This window comes from Toxorhynchites rutilus, chromosome 1 (assembly GCF_029784135.1).
Source record: "Toxorhynchites rutilus septentrionalis strain SRP chromosome 1, ASM2978413v1, whole genome shotgun sequence".
Taxonomy (NCBI): domain Eukaryota; kingdom Metazoa; phylum Arthropoda; class Insecta; order Diptera; family Culicidae; genus Toxorhynchites; species Toxorhynchites rutilus.
Genome location: NC_073744.1, coordinates 144,590,795 through 144,614,403, shown reverse-complemented (window position 1 = coordinate 144,614,403; position 23,609 = coordinate 144,590,795). Strand labels below are relative to the sequence as shown.

At 39.0% G+C, this 23,609-nt stretch overlaps 1 protein-coding gene across 3 annotated transcripts in view; it reads left to right on the top strand.

Annotated features, from left to right (window-relative positions):
• The first annotated feature begins 849 nt into the window (after window positions 1–849).
• The window catches only part of LOC129761842 (netrin-B-like), a 239,027-nt gene continuing 216,267 nt past the window's right edge, over window positions 850–23,609 (top strand). The window contains exon 1 of one of the 3 annotated variants that reach the window (XM_055759635.1): window positions 850–2,828. In XM_055759635.1, the coding sequence (XP_055615610.1) occupies window positions 1,676–2,828 (1,153 nt within the window). In that variant the 5' untranslated portion in view covers window positions 850–1,675. The remainder of the gene's footprint in view (window positions 2,829–23,609) is intronic. The other 2 variants (XM_055759634.1, XM_055759633.1) reach the window with 2 other exon arrangements.

Below are 23,609 nucleotides of genomic sequence, written 5' to 3'. Positions count from 1 at the left end.
TTGTTTTGCCATTACAGAAGCAATTACTCTAAACACTAAAATCCATCAAAGATCAACTATTCTGAGTTTGAGAGAAGATTAAGTTAACCATCATCATGCATGCAAATACTGAGTTAGTAAAGGATCAATTTTAAATCTGAGTGCTAAGGCAAGATCATATTCGTAGCAACACTAGCTTACCTTTTCGCACAACCATTTTCTCCCTCTGTCACTCGCTCGAAACTCGTGAGAAGTGAACGAACGTTTTCCACTTGCCGGCATTCTAAATTTCTCACTATCTGCGAGTAACAGCTGACAGACTCTCTGAGTAGCGTCCATTCATGTTTCTCAAGAGAACACGCTCAACAGCATCTCCCGTTTTTGGGACTCACTCTCTAGCGATTTCTTCTCCGACTGAGAGAGAGAGCTCATCACTGCTCTGCTCAACGCATCTTTCCGACGATCTCCGCCAAAGGGTAAGAGTGGAAAATAAAAACAAAACATCCAGGTTCTTTAACAGCACCGCACATGAAAGAGCAGATTGCAACTTCCTCCCTCCGGTGCTCTGTTTTGCTTTCATGATTCATTCCTCTCCGGATATTTCTTCCAGCGGGAGCGCAATCGCTCAACTTGCTCACTTGCCATCATAATATACACACCGTGCCGACAAAGAAGCTGCGGGAAAATACTGACCGCTCCGACCCCGCGCCACCCCCTCCCTCATCAGAATACCCACCCGGACCTGTTCCTGGGCCGCCGATCCTTTGAAACTCCACGCAAATTTCCCTTTTCCGACCTGTAGCTCACATCTCTCTGTGCTCCGGCTATTTTCGCCTGCGACGCTGGCAGATGATACTTCCTTTACTGTTGCCTGCCGCTGCTACTGCTGTGTGTGCGCGCCGTTTCGGCCCCGAACTCAGGCTGCCACAGGAATATATGATATTCAGTCAGCATCCATCCAGCATCCAGTCGCCGTCGTCGTCGTTCTCCGGGCTTTATTTCGTCCCACACTCTATCATTAGATTCACGCGTTTTCACAATTTCTCCGACGAATATCCGAGGTCCTTTTGGAAGCAGCATCACGTGGAGCTGTTATCTCGGCGGACGCTTTCTTGACGCGTGGCCGCAGCCGTAGACAAAGTGTCGACCGGTTGTTGTTGGTGGTGTTCGTCACTTGCAGCTTCCATTTCTTCGGGCCGTTTGTTTTGCTCGGTTCCTTCGCTGCTGTCAACCGCATGGTTTCGCTTTTGCTGTGTGTGACAGCGAGCGGACGTTGAAAAGGGAATTCAATTCCAGAGCCGCGGGCCGCCGAGCGCGGGAAATGGTGCGTGTGTAATGTGAAACATGTGTTTGCGGGGTTAATTTTAGAATCGTGATAATAGGATGATTAAAAGTTGTGTCGCCGCCAGGGAAATTGTTACGGGAAATCGGTAGCTAATTGATTGTGTGAGTGCTGCTTGCAGCGTGAGTTAAGTGAAGCCTCAGAACGTTGTTACACCGTTAGGGTGTCCTGTCGGTTTCCGGGAATGAGGTCACCCGCAAGTGGAGTGGAGTGTGGTAATTAAAATTCCATGTTCGATTCGCTTCCGTCGCGCGACCAGCCTTAATGTATGCGACAACGGTAATTAATTAAAATTTTATGAGAAAAACAGATTTCGGCGCCCACTTCACCGGGTAAAGGGCAATTTGTGGAACAATGGTGCGTTTCATTTGTTTCGATATGGTTTGTTGGTCGAGTGTCCTGCTGTTGGCGTTTGTGGCTGCCTCCCCGGATGGCTATTTGAATATGTTTCCCCTTCAGTCCCAATATGATCCCTGCTACGATGAGGACCGATCGAGACGATGTGTGCCGGACTTCGTAAACGCCGCTTTCGGTATGCCCATAGTGGCTTCATCCACGTGTGGACTGTACGGACCAGTGGAAGTCTGTGACAGTCAGGAACTCCGAGGGCCCTGCCACCAATGCGATAACTCCGTCCCGCGCAAACGGTTCCCTCCTTCCGCTCTGACGGATGTGAACAACTCGAATAACGTTACTTGTTGGCGCTCGGCGCCAATTCCAACTCCCACTGGCATGAACGATCCCCCGGATAACGTCACACTGACCTTATCTCTGGGCAAAAAGTACGAACTAACATATGTGAGCCTAACCTTCTGCCCGGGGGCTGTCAAACCTGATTCGATAGCAATCTACAAGAGTGTAGATTTCGGAAGAACCTGGCAACCGTTCCAATTCTACAGCTCCCAGTGCCGACGAGTGTACGGTCGACCAAACCGAGCCATGATCACCAAAGCGAACGAACAAGAAGCTCGCTGCACTGATGCTCACAGGCACACGGGCGAATCAACCGGCATCCAAGGGTCACGGATCGCTTTCAGCACACTGGAAGGTCGACCTTCGGCATCCGATTTCGACTCCTCGCCAGTTCTCCAAGATTGGGTGACGGCAACCGACATTCGGGTGGTTTTCCATCGACTTCAAATGCCACAGGAATCGCTGGAAGATTTACTCCTGCTCGGATCGCCACAGGTGCCGCCCTCGTTTAGGCCGAATAAAGATCCCTTCGGATTCAACGGTATCGAACCGTACGGTAGTGCAACAAGTCCAACGATTACGACCTCGACAACGGTTCCACCCCTGACGCATCACTACGCGGTTTCGGATTTTGCCGTTGGTGGGCGTTGCAAGTGTAATGGACACGCATCGAGGTGTGTCCCCGGGCGTGAGGGTGAGCTGACCTGTGACTGTAAGCACAATACCGCCGGAAGGGATTGCGAGCGATGCAAGCCGTTTCACTTCGATCGGCCCTGGGGACGAGCCAACGCGAGGGAGTCCAGCGAGTGCAAAGGTAAGTGTTTATAAGGGGGGTTGAAACGATCGTAATTTTTTTCATCCAAAATATATATATGTTTATTAAGGCTCATATAGCGTCAGCCTAACGGGGCCGGGAGTTCAATATTTTGACAATGTTTGCTTAGAACTATGTTAGTAATATGTAACCGATTACTCGCGGTTGGCTCGAGGTTAGTATTACAAGTGTTCTCATAATTGGGATGTTGCAGTCTTCAATGCTCTGTACGTGGGCCCGACACGGGATACTTTCTATTGGGATGCAGCTGACCGTTAATCAGCAACGCCACCCCTAGTCTGCCCCCCATATCTAGCGTGGTGCGTCTTTCTCGACTCGAGGAATCCAGGATAGATGATGATCACTAGTCGGCGCAATCATCAGCTCGTGTAGAGTTGTCATGGGCGGTACAACCTTCGGCTCTTGTTGAATCATCAGTGGACTGCACAACCTTCGGCCCGTGTGTCAGTAATGAGTGCGTGTATGTATTGCCGCGACTAAGTAAAAGTTTATAGATCGGATAGGAGGGATATGAAACAGGGACACAACGAAGGAAACATCATTAAACGTTGACATCGACGTTTCTGAGGAACAGGTATAGATGGAGCAAAGATCAGGATCATGGCTACCTAAGATATCCCGGACGGGGATATCCGATTGTCTGCCTTGTGCCATCAATGCTCTGGAGAGCTGAGAGCGGGCAGCATGGAACCGGATACACGACCAGAAACATGCTCGATGTCGTGGTAGCCATCGCCAATCACAAAGATCACAATCACAATCACATAAGCCGAGATATCACGCGAATGAAATCACGACCTACATTCAACCCCTTGAACCATGCACTCGTCGAGACCTTAGGGATAATCGTGTGTAACCAACGACCGAACTCATCTTCACTCCACATGCGCTGCCAACTTACGAGCGTGTGCTGACGAGGAATGTGGAAAAATTCATTATAAGCAATTTCAAAAAGTGTGCCCTCTGAAGCGCCCACCTTAGCTAGCGAGTCCGCTTTCTAATTCCCCGGAATCGAGCAATGAGAGGGAACCCATGCTAAGGTAATCTTGAATAATTTTTCGACCAAAACACTCAATAGATGTCTTATTCTTGTTACGAAATAAGATGAGCGTTTATTAACTTTCATTGAGCGGATTGCCTCTATTGAGCTGAGACTGTCTGAAAAAATAAAATATTGGTCGATGGACAGTGTTTCAATGATCCCTAGTGCGTCGTATATCGCACCCAGTTCAGCGACATACACGGAACAAGGATCTTTAAGTTTGAAAGAGGCACTGGAATTTTCATTGAAGCTGCCGAAGCCAGTGGACCCGTTTATGTATGAACCGTCAGTAAAGAACATTTTATCAGATCTAACTTTCCCATATTCTGCCGAAAATATCGGCGGAATATAATCGGAGCTTAGATGATCTGGGATTCCATGGTTTTTTTGCCGCATGGACAGATCAAAAATGACAGAAGAATTGCAAAAGTATGGGAAGCAAACTTGGTTGGAGATGCCTGGTGAAGGGTGCACGTCGTGTGTAAGGTACTCATGGTATAAAGACATAAAACTTGACTGAGGAGTCAGTTGGAGTAGATTTTCGAAGTTATCAATTACCAATGGATTCAAGATCTTGCAACGGATGAGAAATCTGTAGGATAATTCTGTGAACCGAAGAGTAAGCGGGGGTACTCCTGCCATTACTTCGAGACTCATCGTATGTGTCGAATGCAAACACCCCATGGCTATACGCAAGCAACGATATTGTATTCTCTCCAGCCTGAGAATATGAATCCTGGCAGCTGATCGGAAGCAAAAACTGCCATATGCTAACACTGATAATATCGTTGTTTTGTACAACTGAATGAGGTCTCCTGGATGGGCACCCCACCATGTTCCGGTAATTGTTTGGAGAAAATTGATTCTTTGCTGGATTTCTGTTTCAAATACGTAATGTGTCTCCCCCAGGTACACTTAGAATCAAAATATACACCCAGGTATTTGAAAAACATAGAGTGTTGGATCGTTTTGCCGGATAGGTGAAGCTGGAATTGGGCGGGTTCGTGCTTCCTAGAAAAAACGACCATTTCAGTTTTCTCTGTAGAGAATTCGATACCCAGCTTGAGGGCCCACGTGAACAGATTGTTCAGGGTATCTTGCAACGACTTTTGCAGAACGACGGGATTAGTACCCGTGATGAAAATAACTCCATCGTCTGCAAGTTGTCTCAGCGTGCAGTCTCTAGTTAGACAATCATCCATATCATTGACGTAAAAACTGTACAAGAGGGGGCTTAGGCAGGAGCCTTGTGGTAGGCCTTGTTTTTTGTTCTAGCTTTATTTTTCCGCGATTTCTGAAGCACTGAAACTTATTTTTGAGCGACCCTCGTACAATAAAAGTAATGGACAGTTTATAGATTGACGACATTCCGCCACAATCATCAAGTGGCTTCGAAGCTCGATCAACACCTCATCAGCCAGTTCACCTCAATCGGTTTAACGCCGATTCCTTATAAAAACCCGCCGATATGATCTTCTATTACCTCGGGGTTCATTTATCAAGCTTATCTCGAATACCCGCATATCCAATCGATGAATCGCTCGGTGTGTTTGCATGCACCTTATAACTCGCTACATTTTTGCAACATAAGAATACACACAAGATGGGACATATGTTCTGCAAGCTCTCCGGTCCGAAGCCCTCAGAGCCTCCATAAATAAGCCTTTAATTGAAAAGTTAATCGCATCGATAACTCCCGTTTAACACCGGCCATTGGCACCGATCCGCTCATTTACCTGACCTATGCCACGGGTACGAGGCAGGCAACGACACAGGGGGACACAGAGAGGAGCAGGGGGACAAGAGTGTCCAGCCAACAACACAAACAGCAGCTGGGTTTACGTTTTGATTACTATCACCTCATCTTTTCCCGCATCCCGTGTGTCCAAGGCGACCACCGCACCGGTGCCTGAGACAGGGATTATTCCAGGAGGAAACATCCCGTGAGAGAGCAAGGTCGTATACGCGGGGGAACATCCCAAGGTGCTGCCTCCCATCGTTTTCGCGCGAAGGTACACATGAATGCTAAATGAGGCGCCGTGGAGAAAGTAATTCTTGCGTTGCTCTGTGAGTTGGTTTAACATGAAAAAGGTAGATCAAAGCTGAATCAAGGCGGGAGATGTTTTTTTTTGCGCTGTTTAAGTTGATTAATGGCATGAGGAGGTGCTAAGGTGTGTTTTGATCAGCGTGGTTAGCAGTTAGCTCGTTTTGAAAAGCGATAATCGTTTATTGAAACAAAAATGAAATGTTGTTTCATTGTACATTTATTGACGAAAACGAAGTTCATTTTTAGTTCTACAAATATACAATTTCACCTAAATTCACTTGTTCATACGGGCCATCATTTTGAACTGAGCAACTGAACGAGTAGCTCTGACCGAATTCCAGAATATTCCATCCCCAGTTGCTTTCGTTATCATGCCAACTAATCAGATCGAAACGAACTAACAAAATTTGTCCAAAACAGAATGAACTAATTTCCGGGCAAAACTTTAGGAATAAAATCTGCACTCTGCCTGAGAAATGTTTCGGTCCCATCGCATCCTCATAATCTCTTTCTAACGAAGTACACGCTCAACCCGGAGGGGGGATAACACAAAAGTTCCCCCGTTTCAATCGTTTGTAGACCACGTTGCGTTGCTTTGGTGGGTGGTTGTGGGGGTGCTTTTCCAAGAGCAAAGGAAACAACAGTCATGTTATATTCATATTTAATTAGTCGCTTACATTCTGATTTCCTTCCTCCGATCCCAAGCATTTTGTCTGGCACATGAATATAAGGGACAAAAATGGTCCACACATAGATTCAGTGCCTCCGAGATAGATCTATGAGGGAGGGAAGACAAGATGATGGCACAAAATGATGTAATGACGATGGTGGTGATGACTATGGTTGTAATAATGATGATGACAATGATACTATTGCCGCTGCTGATGCTGCTGGCAAAACACCATATTTAAACTATGACCCTTCGGATTGTTAGGAAGTGCCTGGGCAAACGCACACAGCCTGGCCGAGCGTTAAACGAGCGTAACTGAACCGAGAGACTATAACTATCACTAGAAAATCGTCGTCGAATGCGGGGGTGTGGCAGGGTCAAAGGAAAATACACACGCCGCTTTTATGGCCGTGTTTTGCTTTATTTCTCCCACTATATTTCGTTGTGGGGTGCCATAAAAGGCGTTATACACAGTCCTCCCCCGAAACGCCGCATCGTTGGAAATCTTTCGAAACTTATCAAAATACCATAGCCAGTTTACCCATTCCGTGAGTTCACGAGCCGAAAAGGGTGCAAATTGAATCGACAGAATTATCTCCCGCAGTTTGTGCACCGAATTAGGTTAGCTAAATAGGGCAAAGTTTGAACTCTGGCCGGTTCGGGAAACTAGGAATTTGAATGGAGTGTTACGAGCCTCACTCTTTCTACCGGTTGGGTTTTGTACATATTGCCAATTTGGAACTAACTATCGAAGGTTTGTTCACTGTGTGAAAGTAACAAATAAATTGATATCCCGAATGGAATGACATCATACGCATTAAGAGCCAGCTGTTGCAATGAAAATGGAACCAATCGAAAATCAATATGATGAATGACATTTAAATACAGAGATCGAACTTCGTTTCAATGTCTGATGTTACATTGGATGTGGTTTACATAATAAGTAACCCACAGTAAATATGCAAAAGAAATCAGAAAGCGAACAATAAAGATAGTTGTGAGTATCGAAAAATGGGTTAAATGTAAAGTGAGGAGAATTCGTTTAAACGCAAGCTAATTTTTGCTCGAAATCCTCAAACAAGCGATCATAAATCTGTCTTCGCAACTATACTTGATTGGTCGTCGGATGTATAGTTCAGACCTTCAATCATTTAATTTGACAACTTTGTATACCTTTAATAGGAGGCAAAATTTCATTTTGAAGAGGGAAATTTCTTCAAACGCACACGGTTCAATATAAGCGACTAGCACACCTATGACACCGAACACTTTGGCAATTCTTTGGCACTTTGGCGTTGACGGCATTGAGCTTCGTTTACTAGTTTAGGAGCGTAGAGAGCGTCAAAGGATAATTGATTTTCAGGAGAAATGAACACGTTTTTAAAATTAAAAATTGTGAATGAAAATTAACTTTTCCGTATCAAATCCGTATCCTATTTAAATGGATAACACTTTTTTTTTGCAAGAGGTGATTTTCAAATTTAATTCGAAAATAGTTTTTGAAGACAACTTCATATTATAATGAAATTATTCATTATTGATTCAAGAAAATCTATATCTATCTATATATATATATAAAAATGGAGTGATGTCTGTCTGTCTGTCTGATTCTTATGGACTCGGAAACTACTGAACCGATCGACATGAAAATTGGTATGTAGGTGTTTTTGGGGCCAGGGAAGGTTTTCATGATAGTTTGAGACCCTTTCTCTAATGGGGGGCTGCCATACAAATGAAACACAAATTTCTGCATTACTTGAGAACTAATCAAGTAATTGAAACGAAATTTGGCATGCGGTGGTTTTAGGGTGCAATAAATGTTTTTATGATGGTTAGACTTTCCACCCCCCACACTAAGGGGGGGCTGCCATATAAATGAAGCATACATTTCCGCATAATTCAAGAACTAATCAAGCAAACGGAACTAAATTTGACATGTGGAGGTTTTATGGGGAAGATACATTTCTAAGGTGGTTAGACACTACTCCCTCCTCTCTAAGGGGGTCTCCATACAAATGGAACACAAATTTCTGCATAACTCGAGAACTAATCAAACAATCGAAACCAAATTTGGCATATGGAGGTTTTAGGATGCAAAAAAAGTTTCTATGGTGGTTCGACACTCCTCCCCCCTCTCAGGGAGGGCTGTCATACAAATGAAAAACGAATTTCTGCATAACTCGAAAACTAATCAAGCAAATGGAGCCAAATTTGGCTTGTGAAGATTTTAGGGGGCAGGAAACGTTTCTATGGTGAATAGACACTCCTCCCCTCTCTCTAAGGGGAGAAGAGGGGAGGGATATGTCTTTACTCTATCATATATTCTGTATCAAACATTTATTCCATGTAACGGAGAAACATGTTATTTACAAGTGGTTGAAAAATCTTGAACGAGAATTGTGTCTGAAAATAATCTGATATTATAATGAGTTTTGATAGAAGTACTAGGAATTTTTTAGTAAAAGGTAAATTCAACGGGGTCGATTAGAAGATCAATCAATGAAAAGTTCTGCGATTGGACTCATGAACTTGCGCTTAGTAAGAAAACGTGAATGTTTGAAGGTACTGATAACAAAAAACAAAGTTTAGGCGGGACGAAGTTTGCCGGGCCAGCTAGTGTATAGATAAATTGTTGAGTAAATATCAGAAATAGGTGTCTCAAGTAACTGAATAACATGATGTAAAAATTTTCATTCAAACTTTAACATTTGAAAACTGGCTTCGTGTCTTCTAATTTGATAGAGTTTGGGACCCAAATTAAGGGCCCTAATTGAAAGTCGCCACCAGACGACGACACTGCGCTACCATCGCGGATTTGCCATTTCAGTTGTTGTTGTGTTCGCAAAACATTTGTTGGTGCTGGCAATTTGTTCGTCGGGGATGAAAAATGCCGAAAAAAAATATTGGAGTGAATTAGAACAAAGAGTCGTTCATAAACTGAAGAAGACTGGTATGAGTGACCGGAAAATAGGAAACATCGATTCAAAATGTGCTGAAGAAAAGTAAAATATATGGCGTTAAGAAGAAAACTAAGGGTAATACCAAAATAAGTAATCGCGACAGGAATCAAATTCTAGAACTGGAAAGTTCAATCGGAAATTAAGAAGGAACTTGAACTCTCGACTACCAATGAGCGCATTGCACAGATATTGCGGGGATCTGGTAACTTCAAGTTACCAACGCTGCTGCAACGCTTGAAAATCTCATTAATTCCATGCCGAAGAGATCACGGAAAGCAAACTGAATATTGACTATTGACCCATTCCAGCGTGACGTGACAACGTTTTGACTCACTAAAAATAGGTTTTTTTCTCGTTTTCATGTATAGATCACACGATTTCCAAATAGTAAACGATATTAAAGTAAAACAGAGAAAATTTCTTACAAGAATCTTCAGTTGGATTATTTTATAGTTTAATTCGCTTGTTGCCAGCCCAATACTTTTGTGACGTCACAACACCTGTCTTTTTGCGGTTGCTGACTTTTGAACATTAATGTTGTATTTCCAGTTCCGTTTCAAACATACAAATAAACTTTGTTCTATGATTTGTCAACAAAAGATGAACGGTGATTCCTGTATATTCAGTTTATTAAAAAACTCGCATTGCAAAAATCGGCATTCGTTCTGTGACGTGACCACGCGCTCTGTGCAAAAAAAAAACAGTCTCCACGAAGCGTTGTCAAGTCACACAATCAATAAGTTGTATTAAATAAGAATTTCACCGTATTGTAGCAAGCTATATACTATTTTTTTATGTTTTCTATTACTCTAAATATTTCTCACTTTCCTCTGAGATCTCCCCTTCCCCTTCCAAAGGTCCATCCTATAGATGAATGTGGTCCTAACGCGACCGGTGATCCTGAATCTACGCATCTTTGTATCTCAGGAGCGAAGTATCGAATACCGAATTTTCAGTAGTGCCTAATGAAAGGTGTCATAACGCTGACAACTCGATAACATGGTGACTTTTTTCTGGCTCTCTTCATTCCAGCGTTTTAGCACCATTTTGCGTTTTTATTGCTTCAAAAGCAGAGAATTGAATCTACCTGTTACCTGTAATACACGGTATGCCGTTATTTGGACAATTCGGGGTGGTCCTAAGCCGACCTCCAATTTTTACATTGTGATTGTTTAACACGTTCACTGTGGTGCTTGCCATCAATGGCTAGCACAATCCCGGTTCATCGAGTGACGCTCACTACAGGGGGAACGCATTTGATTTTTCTATCAGAAATTTTTGATAAGCTCTTTGTATGTATATATGTGCATGTGCGCATACCTGTGCAAGGGCGTTTATGTTTGCGTGTTGAAGATGACTTTGACTTTGACTTGGACGTTGACTTTGATCGTTAACCGTTGACATTTGCGTGAGCATTTGGATGTGTACTTTTTTTGTCTAACTCCACACGCGTCGCTCTAAGGCAAAGTTTTTACCACTCAAATATTATCTCCCTCTCGCTTGACACCTATCTGCTCATTATCAAACTTAATTCTTTTTTTTTTCATTTTTCTTCGCGTACCCATAGATATATGCCGTTCCTACCATTCACGATCGTACTGTGAAATTTCATGCCATTTTCGGTCTTTTAGATCCGTTTTTAACGAACCGGAAGTCACCAACCTCGTTTTTAAAATGACATCGTAATACGATATCCTACTTCCGCTTGTAAGACACCTGCAACGAAATACCCAAATCGTATGGGGTTTCCATATTTTTTGTCATTCAATACTACGAGTATTACCAGCAAACCGGAAGTCGAAACAAGAATCAATTCTATGTTGTGGAATCTACGTTCATCTATTGTTGACAAAACAAAGAATAAAGTTCATTTGTATGTTTTGAAACGGTTTCAGTTCCGTTTCAAACATTAATGTTCAACAGTCCGAAACAAAGCCAGGTGTTGTTACGTCACAAAAGTATTTGACAGACAACAAGCTAATCTATCTACAAAATATTCTCCAACTGATGATTATAGTAGTAAATTTTCTCTATTTCACTAAAACAAAGTTTAATTTTGTGTGTTTCATACATAAAAACGCCGAAAAAATGTTTGTATTGAGTCAAAATATTACCACGTAACGCTGGAATGGATCGTATACTTTGCTGACGTGACAACGACTTCTTGGGACAGTTGATACTCCTCTATTTGTGGACCGATCTTAACCAAATTTTGTGGGTTGTTGACTCCCATTGTTTGCTCAGAGAAGCCCAAGTATAAAAAGGTTTGAACTTAGGTTCAGCTGATAAATTAAAAAAATGCTCTATTTTGTGACGGGACAACGCTTCAAAATACCTGTTTTTCAAATGCATGTTTCTCATAAATTACAAAATGAAATCTAGATCAACCCACGGCTGTTCAAATAAGTATTTAATTATCCATTCAATGGTACATAGACATTGAATTTTGGTTGAGCAAGGGCAGAGATATCTCAAGAAACATAAAAATACTGAAAACCTAAAATATTTTAAATATAATTATGTAGGTTTTCAAATTCGCTCTCTCAGAGGTTGGCGCATAAAAATCAAATTCGTTTCAAGGAATTTATGATATAACTAGTGCTCGTTCAAATTTCGCTTTAATTTTTTCCCAAAAAACTAAACTTGAAATTTGGTTAATTGGTACACAACCTCATGGTATGGGTCTATTGTTTTTCCTTAAAATGTTAACTAAATCATTGTTTTCATTATTAAAAACTATATTGCATTCAAACCAATTTCTTCTCTAAAAACCTATTTTTATTTTTTAGTAGCTGACCCGGCTAACTTCGTTCCGCCCAAAATGGATTTTTTTTTGTTATCAATACCTTTAAACATTCATAGGTCCAATCGCAGAAATGTTCATTGATTGATCTTCTAATTAATATTATTTTACTGTAAATTTCCTAGTACTTCTATCAAAACTCGTCATTGTAATATCAAATTATTTTCACGCACAATTCCTTCCTCGAGTTTTGCGCTTACCCCTTTGCTTGACTGGTTTTCGGATATGCAGTAATTTGTATTAAATTTGATTGGCTTCTGTTGCACTTCTATTAAATATTTCTGAACCACCCCAATTATTTTATCTGGCAACGCAAGGAAGAAACATCAATGTTTGCGTGTGATTCAAAAATACAAAAACACTCTTCACTAGACGAGATGAGAATCGAAACGATGCTTAAGCTGCACACAATTGCATCACTGTGTGTGTTGGATCGATTGGAGGAGAACGGTTCTTCGATGGAAACGTGCCCTTGCAGATCCTCAGCGGAAACTCTTCTGAAAAAAATAGTTCTGAGAAGAAATGACCTTACCTTCTTTTGCGTGGTAAACGATGAAATAAAACGCGTTGTATTTTCGTTCAGGTTGTGACCAGGATTGCCATAATAAAATCTGTGCTTTTGGTTTCAAAAAATCTTTTTATCTAAGTTTTTCTATTTTTTTTCTCAGAAAATCTGTATCGAAATCTGCATTAACCCATTGCGGTCATTTGTCTGCTATCAACCACCACAGCAAAGATGTATATTAATATTATAATTTATGCAACAATGTATCAGTTTACATTTTGACGTAGAACTACGTCTTTCAGGAAGGGTGCCAAATCAGAAAACAGGTCACGTTTTTGTGAAATAGAGTTAACGTTAATAACTATTTTCACAGCGAACAAATTCTGATACTTTGCACATCAATGGAATCGGAAATTCTCCATGATTCTTTTAATATACTATACAGTACAATCCACCAATGCCTAAACAGTTTAAATTAATGAAAACTGGAGGCATTCTCATTTTCCCATACATTTGTTCTGCTGATTTGTGTGCATTTCCGAACAGAGCTGTTAATAACGAGCAACTGATGCATTCGTTTCTGTCCGTTTTCAACATATTCGATTCAAATAAGCCATCCGCGATTTGAAGCCACACCACTTCTCGTTTGGTGGTCATCGAAGCAACAAGCCGCAGAGCATCGAGCGGGAGAGGCTTGTTTTCTTGTCGGTGAAGGAGGAGTATGGAACAGAGTTTCTTTCCACAAGGGCCCTTCTCAGGGCTAGAGGCGGAAACCAAAAATAGAACAGAATGAAAACACAGATGCGAGTGAGCTAGCATAACACAACAAGCGGATATCATTCATGTCTAATGTTGATTTCACACACTTACACACACAGGTGTGCTACAACAAAGAAGAGCAGCATACAAGAATTTTCTGTGTTAGTGCGGATATGGAAAAGTATCCATAATTTTGGAATATATATATATATATATATATATATATATATATATATATATATATATATATATATATATATATATATATATATATATATATATATATACACACTACATTTATTTAGATAAACGTATATTTCATGAAAGTATGCATTCAAACTACATCTCAAGCGTAATATAGGAGCAAAAGTTTTTATAGTTTGTGATTGATATCTGAGCAGGAAGGAGAAAGTCTGATGCGAGTTGAACCAAATAAACGAGAAATGCTGATAGCTTTCGACTGTACTCGACTCTTTCGAGTCTACTGAAGTAATAAAAAATTAAATAGCGAAAAAGATATTGCAAAAACTTCGATGCATTCTAAAATAATATCCGAAGTGATGAACAAGTGGATTGAATAACATAATTCCGTAGTTCTACGTCGAAAACTGCGGTCGTGTCCTAGATACAACCCATTACAATTTTTTTCTAAACAGATTTCAATGTCTTGTGAACTTACTCACGAACCAAAACGGTGCTACTATGAATAATAGATAACTGCACTCATTATAAAAACAATTTGTCATCCGTACTCGGGGAAATGATTAATGGAAAACTCCACTGTGTAGCACTGTGTAGATGTAAAAATCATTGTTTTGTATGTTCAACAGAAAGATAAAAGGCGAAAGACGTCAAACTAATTATTTTCGTGATACATGCGAAAGATACCACACGAAGAAAAAATTATAGCAAATATTCTTTTAAACATAAACATAAAAACTTTGTTTTATTAAAAAAATATCAAGCATATTTTAGAAAATCATTGAAAAAAAATACTTTAAAAAATTAAAGTTAATTTTTCTCGAAAAAGTGTTGTTTTAAAATTCTGAAAAAAATTGATATGAATAGTTCATACAATTTTTAACAAGTCACCCATACATCGGAAGATGGGAACTTTTACAGGGAAAACAATTTTTCGAACAACAACTTATCCATGTTTTACTTTGAAAATTACTGTTAAAGTTTAATTTGTAACATTGTTATGTAAAAATTATCGCGATTAACATGCTCTGCTAATTTTTTTCTGTTTGGAAACATATCAAGAACATGTCAAACGCGAGAATTTACACACCAAATTTAATTTTTTTGAATATTTCAAGTCTGCAAAGTTGCTTAAAAGACCCATGTGTTTACACCCACAACGTTTCACTCTTATCTGAGATGGTACTGCCAGCTCCTAAGACGAGTTGGCATGAAATTCGTCTACTGTAGAAAATAAGATGATACAGTTTTTCCGAATTTTTCCTTTTTCCTTCAATATTTTCCAAAAAATAAGTCAATTTTCCTCACCGTTATATTGATCTAAGGCCAGAGATGGATCTCAGCTCAAATCGGACAATCTTTACTCGAATTCTACTATCACAATGCGGTGATTCATTTTCAGTTTCCACCTGAAAATTTATTATTATTATCATTAAACATGAATATCAATGTCGTCAAAATTAATTCCAATGGAAGAAATTAACTCCAATTGGACAAATCATTTTTTTCGATTTCACTTTTCACTGCAGTAGCCAATTTTTTTTAAATTTTAATTTGTTTTAATATTCTTCAAAGTATTCTATCATTCGAATTTGGGTGGAGACCAGAGATGCAAACCTTCCCAGACTTTTCAGCTCGCTCCCTGATATCCTGACGAACACTCAATTTATCCTGATTTTTCTGAAATGATCCTGATTTTTCCTGATTTTTGTACTCTTTACATTATCTATATATATAAAAATGGAGTGATGTCTGTCTGTCTGTCTGATTCTTATAGACTCGGAAACTACTGAACCGATCGAAAAAATTAGTATGTAGGGGTTTTTGGGGCCGGGGAAGGTTTTCGTGATATTTTGAGACCCCTCCCCCCTCTCTAAGTGGGGGCTGCCATACAAATGAAACACAAATTTCTGCATTACTCGGAAATTAACCAAGCAAACGAAACCAAAGTTGGCATGTGAAAGTTTTAGGGTGCAATAAATGTTTCTATGATGGTTAGACAGTCCTTCCCCCACTCAAAGGGGGGGCTGCCATACAAATGAAACACAAATTTCTGCATTACTCGAGAATTAATCAAGCAAATGAAACCAAATTTGGCATGTGGAGGTTTTAGGATGCAATAAATGTTTCTATGGTGATAAGATACTCCTGCCCCCTCTCTTAGAGGGGGCTGCCATACAAATAAAACACAAATTTCTGCATTACTCGAGAATTAATCAAGTAAATGGGCGGGACGAAGTTTGCCGGGTTAGCTAGTCTATAAATAAAAATGGACGGCCAAATGTGTTGGTAAGCGCTAAACCCGAGGAAGGAATGGTTCAATTTCAGTCATCTATATTTCGTTGTATACGTCTCTTCCCGTAGATCAATATAGCGGAGAGAAAAATCGGAAAATTCGGTAAATTGAATTCCCATATTACATACAATTAACTAAGCGTTGTTAGTCCATTCGATGTTGGCGCCAACGAAATTGTTTTTTGTTCGAAAGATGAAATGGATTTTCAGACGGAATAACGCATTCCTATATCTTCCATCTATATAAACAAAAATGGAAGGCCAAATGTGTTGGTGTGCCCTAAACCCGAGGAAGAAATGGTCCGATTTTGAGCTGTCTTTATTCTGTAATATTCTCTGTATCAAACAGGTATTTCATGCAACGGAGAAACATGTTATTTCCAAATGCATAAAGAATCTTGAGCGAGAATTGTGTCTGAAAATAATTTTATATTATAAGGACGAATTTTTGTAGAAATACTAGACAATTTATAGTAAAAGGAAATTGTAAAGGGTCAAAGGGTAATCAATCAATGAAGAGTTCAGTGATTGGACTCACTAACGTTCACTTAATAGGAAAACGTGGATGTTTGAAAGTATTCAAATCAAAAAATCTATTTTGGGCGGGATGAAGTTCGTCGGGTCAGCTAGTTCGTAATAAATATACTAGTTTCTATGCCAAAGTTTTCTGTCATGATAGTTCTCCAGTTCGCACTTGTATATATCTTACATTAAGTTAAATTCTCTAGACGCAAAGCTGTACTTAACTTTTTTTATCTATACCCTCAATTGTTTTGTGGCTTTCCAAAACAGTGCTAGAAAATTTCATGAATTTGTCTGACGATTGTCTGACGAATTTATGAAATTACAACGAGATTAAGTTTGAGGAACAACATTGCCTTATCGAGGATAATGTGTATGTAGATGTATCCCCAGGGTTATTAATGTAGAAATACGTTTCAGAGTGTAAAATTATAAAATAAAAAAAATATAAACGATCAAAAGGTCAGGCGAAACACTAGCATTTCCGCTTATGCGAGGATTTATACCATGCTCATTAATTCTTTTACATATGCGGTTTTCGCCCGAAGAAAGATATGTTCTGTTTCTGGTGGGATTTGGAATGGATTATGTATTATGAGCTACTGCCAAGCAACCTGTTTTTCACATGTATGGTTCGCAGCAGTTTTCGGCGAGGAAGCAAATATATGCTAGGAGGATAGAATATTTAAGCTGTGTGAAAGATGGCGAAAGATTGTGAAACAGAAGTAGGGATATAAAATTAAATTATAATGTTTTGATTGAAAATGATGATGTTGTTTTCCCGAAAAACGACATTAACTTTTCGGACAACCCAATATGAGCTATCCTGATTTATCCTGATTTTTATTTTCATTCTTCCTGATTTTTTAAAATTATAGTTGGCAACCCTGGTGGAGACAGACACAACGATATATAAACGACTCAAATCCGATCAACGTTTCTCTTGTGATACTGAGTTATACGTACGTGAGAAAAACCTTGTTTTATATATAAAAGATTTTGAAGCATAATCTTAACTTTAATATCATTGGTTGGCATAGTTATTCAGCCATTCCATGCAAAACCAATATAGTGGTTCCCAGATTTTCGTGAAAATTGGTAGTTTTGTTCTTCATCGCAAAACATTATACCCGTTTTTTTTTTATTTAAGTAGGGTGACCATTTCCATTTTAGGGTTGTCCGAAAAATCAACTTTTTCCTGATTTTTTCTAAAAATTCATAACTTTTCAACTACTGAACCGATTCAGATGATCGACAGCTTTTTCAGCTTTTCAGAAAAAATATAAAAATATAGCGCCCTCGGTTCCGAGACTATGAAAGCAATAAAAAAACGAATACAATTAATAATAACGAGAACAGGATTCGTATTTTCTGCAGGTGTAGTATTTTTTCAAAAAAGATCTGATGATTGACTTTAATTTGCTATGGCGATCGTCTGAATCGGTGTAGTAGTTCAAAAGTTATGAATTTAAAAAAAAGACATTTTTGGGAAAAAGACGAAGAAGTTGATTTTTCGGACAACCCTAAAATGGAAATGGTCACCCTACTGAAATAATAAAAAAAAATACGGGTCTAATGTTTTGCGATGAAGAACAAAACTACCACTTTTCACAAAAATCTGAGCACCACTATATCGGTTTGGCATGGAATGACTGTATTATGAATTTGTATCCACGTGATAATTCGCATTTACTACGCCTTGGTAGGAAAAAGATAAACAGTGTTATTTATTTATTGTGAAGCTAGCCGATGATGCAGACTTTAGCATCTTTTCCCCTTAGATTGAATATGAGAAAGCAGTATTGCACGCTACACATGAATGCCAAAATGACTCTCATCCAGACTGGTTCGAATGCTATATGAATAAAATTAGTGAGTTGAGAAAAAATAACATTGAGATCAAGCCATAACTAACATTATTTTGCAAAATCTGCAAATCGATATAAAAACCCAATAGATCTGTAATCTGTATCTACAGATTCTTGTTTAAAAAAGTCTGAAAAATCTGTATGAACACAGATTATTCTGTAGGTATAGTAACCCTGGTTGTGACAGGAAAATTGAAACTCGTTTGCTGTTGCTAGTGCTGCTGATGATAATGTTTTTTCTATATCATAGTGACCTTCAAACACTTTTGGCCGGTTCGTCACTTTACTTCCTTTTCGGAAGAAAGTCGAGAGTGAGAATTGAACTCGTGATCTTTAACGTGAGAGGTACGGATATTACAACAACCCCAGATTACCTCCACATGATGTTGTTACTGTTGTTGAGGTTATTCCTGTTGCCTTACCACCGCTCCTGTTGCTGATACTGATTTGATTACTCTTCTTCTTTCCGGGTTCTTTCCTTTGGTAAATGATGTTGACTACCACCCGGTGTCAGGAACTGAACAATATGCGATATGTTTAATTATATCAAGCAAAACCTTTATCCGCTCGCTAGCTGGTGCAAGATTAAGGTTGACTAAAGGGAGGTCAATACTTCTATGGCTTCGTCTCCTTATGCTTCGTATTTCCCTTGGATAGAATGACATGCACAATGGATGGCTAAGATTGTTTTCGCAGATTGGGGCAATACATACGTAGGATTTAGCGCGTTTATATAATTCATTCGAATTCTTTCAAGATTTCTTACGTTTTTAGATTTCCATTTCTTCCTATAAGACGCAGCCCTACATCAAAAACTGCTGAGTTTCCGAGTGAAAGAAAATTTAGAAGGGTGTGGGTTAAAACACGATGCGTTGTTAACGTAGGACTACGATATTATTGTCGGCGGGAGAAAACATTATTAAAATTCAAGAACGAGCTACTCGAGAATAAATATTTGGTAGCGAGTTTCATTGACACTAGATCGCTCAAGCAAGTAATTTTGATTGCCTTTCAATTTAAATTAAAATAATGACATAATTTCTTAAAAAGTTGTGACTTTTTGTACAACTTATTAATAAGTTTATATAGTGAGTCTCTCCGCGTATATTTTCATTTAATGGCGCATGAACAAACGGCTTTTGTTCCTTCCGCGTTTTTCTTTAATTGTTTTTCGATTACAGTCATGTATAGTATGTGAAAAAGACACACATGCTGCTATAAGTTGCAGTGCAAATCTAGCAAAAGTTGCTGGGAAGAGTTTTGTTTTTCTGTTTGTTACCGATAGAAGCGCAAAATATTTGATGCCATTTGATGTCTATCGCAAAATTGAGTGTACAAATGCTACTTGAGGATACTTTCCAATTATTTGGTATAAAATATTGATTCTTTTGATGCATATTTATTACTCACACATTTAACTAGCAGTACGTGCAATAAATTCCGAGTCCTGCTAATTGTGTATTCCTAAAAATTGAAAACAATCTCTATTCTAGGCATCGCAAAATTGAGTACACCTTAAATTTCTCCGAACAAATTAGTCTTGTTAGTAAGTTTTTTCGCGAATTAGCGTACTTTTTTTCATCAGTGAATGTTGTCAACACTCAACCATTGCTTGGGCAGTGTTGGTTTTTGTGTTTTATTGATGTTTGAATTTTTTTTTATCAAAATGGCAAGTTAGAGGAAAGAAATAGATATTGTTACATGTACAATGATAATAAGTATGAATTGTCGTGGAAAGACATTGCAGGAAATAGCAGCTGCTGTCGGAAGAACCCACTCTACAGTAAAGAAAATCATAAACAAGTGGAAATACGAAGGAACCATGGAAAATCTCCAATTCAAGTTTATCTTGAACTTAATTGGAGATTTTGATTGAGTTTTTTTTTGTTTGTATTTTAAATATGAAGTCAAAATGTGACCATTTTAACTTTTTTCTTATCACTACATGAGAGTAAAATGGATCTTTTTTTTTTCTGTATTATAGTGACTTTCAACTCATTTGGCTGGTTCGTCACTTTTACTTCCATTTTTGGAAGAATGTCGGGAGTGAGAATTGAACTCGTGACCTTTAGCGTGAGAGGCATGGATGTTACCACTACGCCAGATCGGCTCCACGTAGTAAAATGGATCGATTTTACTATGAATGGAAGTCGCATTTAATTTTTTATTTTTTACCCCGAAAAACTCAACAATAACAAACCAGCACGGGTAGAATACTCAATTTTGCGATTGACTGTATGCGGCTGTGGTTGTTTGCGTTTTCTCGATGAGCGAGAAATACAGGGATCTACAAGTGAAATTGTAAGAGTAATGGCAATTGAAAGAAAGTGTTAACTCGCATTTGTTATGTGTTAGAAGAAAAAGAATTATGCGTCCAGTGTTAGCTGATTTTGATGAATTTGTGTTCTAGTGCAATTTTCTTCAAAGTGCTCTTCCTGCCAGGGTTGCCACATATACAGAATATTCTGTATTTTACAGATTTTTCGCCAAATTTCAGATACAGAATCTCTATATACAGAATTATAGATTTTCAGCAAAAATGCAGAATTTACAGATTTTTAAAAAAATCAATTTTAAATATTAAATTTATTACATTGAATACATAGATACCTGAGTTATGTAAAATGGAATCTTTAAGTTATGTATGACCGTAATCAATCCGCCAATCGTATATTGACTCATTTAAACGATCTTATGACTAAACCGATTATACTGTTCCTAATCTTTGTTCTACAACTCATCAATAACGTCATTCGCACTTTTCAATCAGAAAGTTCTCAATTTTGCGAACTTCATAATAAGATAAAACTGTTATTGTTGATCATGTTCGGTAACTTATGTTTGGAGAGCTTCGTGCAACGATTCGTTGATGCTGACCTTGATGTGAATGATTTTGAAGACTTTCTGAAGAAGCCTGAGGATGTTTGCGTTGGTATCGATGCAAAACAGAATTGGATGCAGCTAGGAAGTTATACTTCAAATCGATTTTTTCGTGACTTCTATATTGAACTGGTGAAACAGAACTGCAGCCTTGATAAACCCTCAAAATTTCGTCAAGCTACTATACCTCAATGATTTGATGCGCCAATTTTCTTAATTCGTCGAAACAGGTAAAAAACAAGGCTTGGATAACGAATTCAGGCTACTCAAGTCGAATCTTATGGGGCATGAATTAAGTGAGTTGAGTGGATATAACTTTGTCCCAGGCTTTGCCAAAAGGCGTGATGGGAAATTTTTGTATCCATTGCTAAAGTCGTTTGCAAGACATTTTTGATGACATTCATCAACATGTGTTGAGCGAATATTTTTGTTTTACAGTGCCAGCAAAACAAAGTCCGGAAATTGGTTGCCTCAAACAATTATGAACTCTATTTTAAAAGCGAAGAACTGTGTATTACCTAATTTTGGTTTTTGCTAACGTAAAAACAATTGTCACCACTCACGAGATGCGACACGAGACTGAGACTAACTATGTATCGGCTCAAGGAGGAGCGTCAAGGATGAAGTTGAAGGAAAATTTGAAGACGCAGTTCAACAAAACCATGTAAAAACATCATACAATTCAGAGGCGAAAAACTTTTTTATGATTTATTTTGTTGTATTGACACGACTTTAACAACCTATAAATAAAAAAAAAATAAGTTTAAGGGGAAAATAAACCTTTATTTTCATTGTTTTCCCTCAAATTTCGGATACAGATTTTTTATACAGATTTTTTGGCTAAAAATACAGATATACAGATTTTTTTAGAAAATTATACAGAATTAAATGTGACAACCCTGCTTCCTGCTCTTCCATTGAACGAGAGAAGCTACCAAAGGGAGAGTTTATTAAAGTGCCGAAGAAAACCGAACATTGGACACGGCTATCGTTTTTCTCTTTCCTTCTTAATGCTATTTACTTGAAAGGTATTGGCTGAAAGGCTGAGAGGCTAATTTTTCTCTTTTCCTCTCTCCTCCTCTCATTTCTCCTGTATTACGTTTGTTTGATGTTCACTGGTGCTTAGGAATAAGTGATGTCTAAATTTTTCATTCTTTCGATTATCGATTAATCGTTGGGACATTTTTCAATATTCGATTCATTCGAATAATTCACGCTTACCTTTTCAATGAAACCTATCAGTTTTGATCGCTTCTCTTCACTGAGTTTCTCTTTCAATTACCACGGCCTGGCATACAGATTTTGCCCCAGTTTTGCCACATAGTTTGATAAACGAGGATCCCTTCTACACTCCTGATCATCGAACAGATTAGGGAGTGCTTTTCCCGCTGAGTTATTAACGATAGAGAATGTCGATGAAGAGAATCGATCAAAACAGATAGGCCCTATTGTAAAGTTGAGCGTTAACGCTAAAGGTCACGAGTTCAATTCTCGCTCCCGACATTCTTCCAAAAATGGAACAAAGTGACGAACCAGCCAAATGTGTTGAAAGTCACTAAAATACAGATAAAAAAAAACATGCGATGAATAATGATATTTACTTCCGATCTTATCAGTTTTAGAACTGTTCTCTCGGTTACCTTCTTAGGTTCCCAAAGATAACTCTCCTCCATCGCAATTAAAAATCGATCGAGTACGCACTTTCAATAACAGAATACATCGTCGATCCACTTAGTTTTAAAGTTCTTTCGGTTACCTTCTCAGGTTTCCCAGAATCACTCTCCGCCATCGCGATTTGAGTTCGATAAAGTTGAATAACGGAATACATTGGCGATCCAGTTGGTTACCTTCTCAGGTTTCTCATATTTAACTTTCCGCTGTCGCGATTGGCTATCGATAAAAAGTAGGAGCAATAAACAATATGATATAGTATTTTTATAGATTTTCCTTCTCAAGTCAATCTCTGCTGGGAGTTTCGGAACTTCGTTTCGGCGAGTGGTCGACAGCTCGAGTTTACATAATCACATCACTCACCTCAGTGAATCCTGATTCGAACCTCCCCCACAAACAACTATCCCTTCCATGATAATCGCTAGGGAACCACGCTATAGGGGCGACCCTTCTGGCTATCGGGCGGCGATTATCATACTAACACTCCTTCCCTTCCTCTGGTGACTGTAAGGAAGTGGCCGGCGTCGTTATTGACTA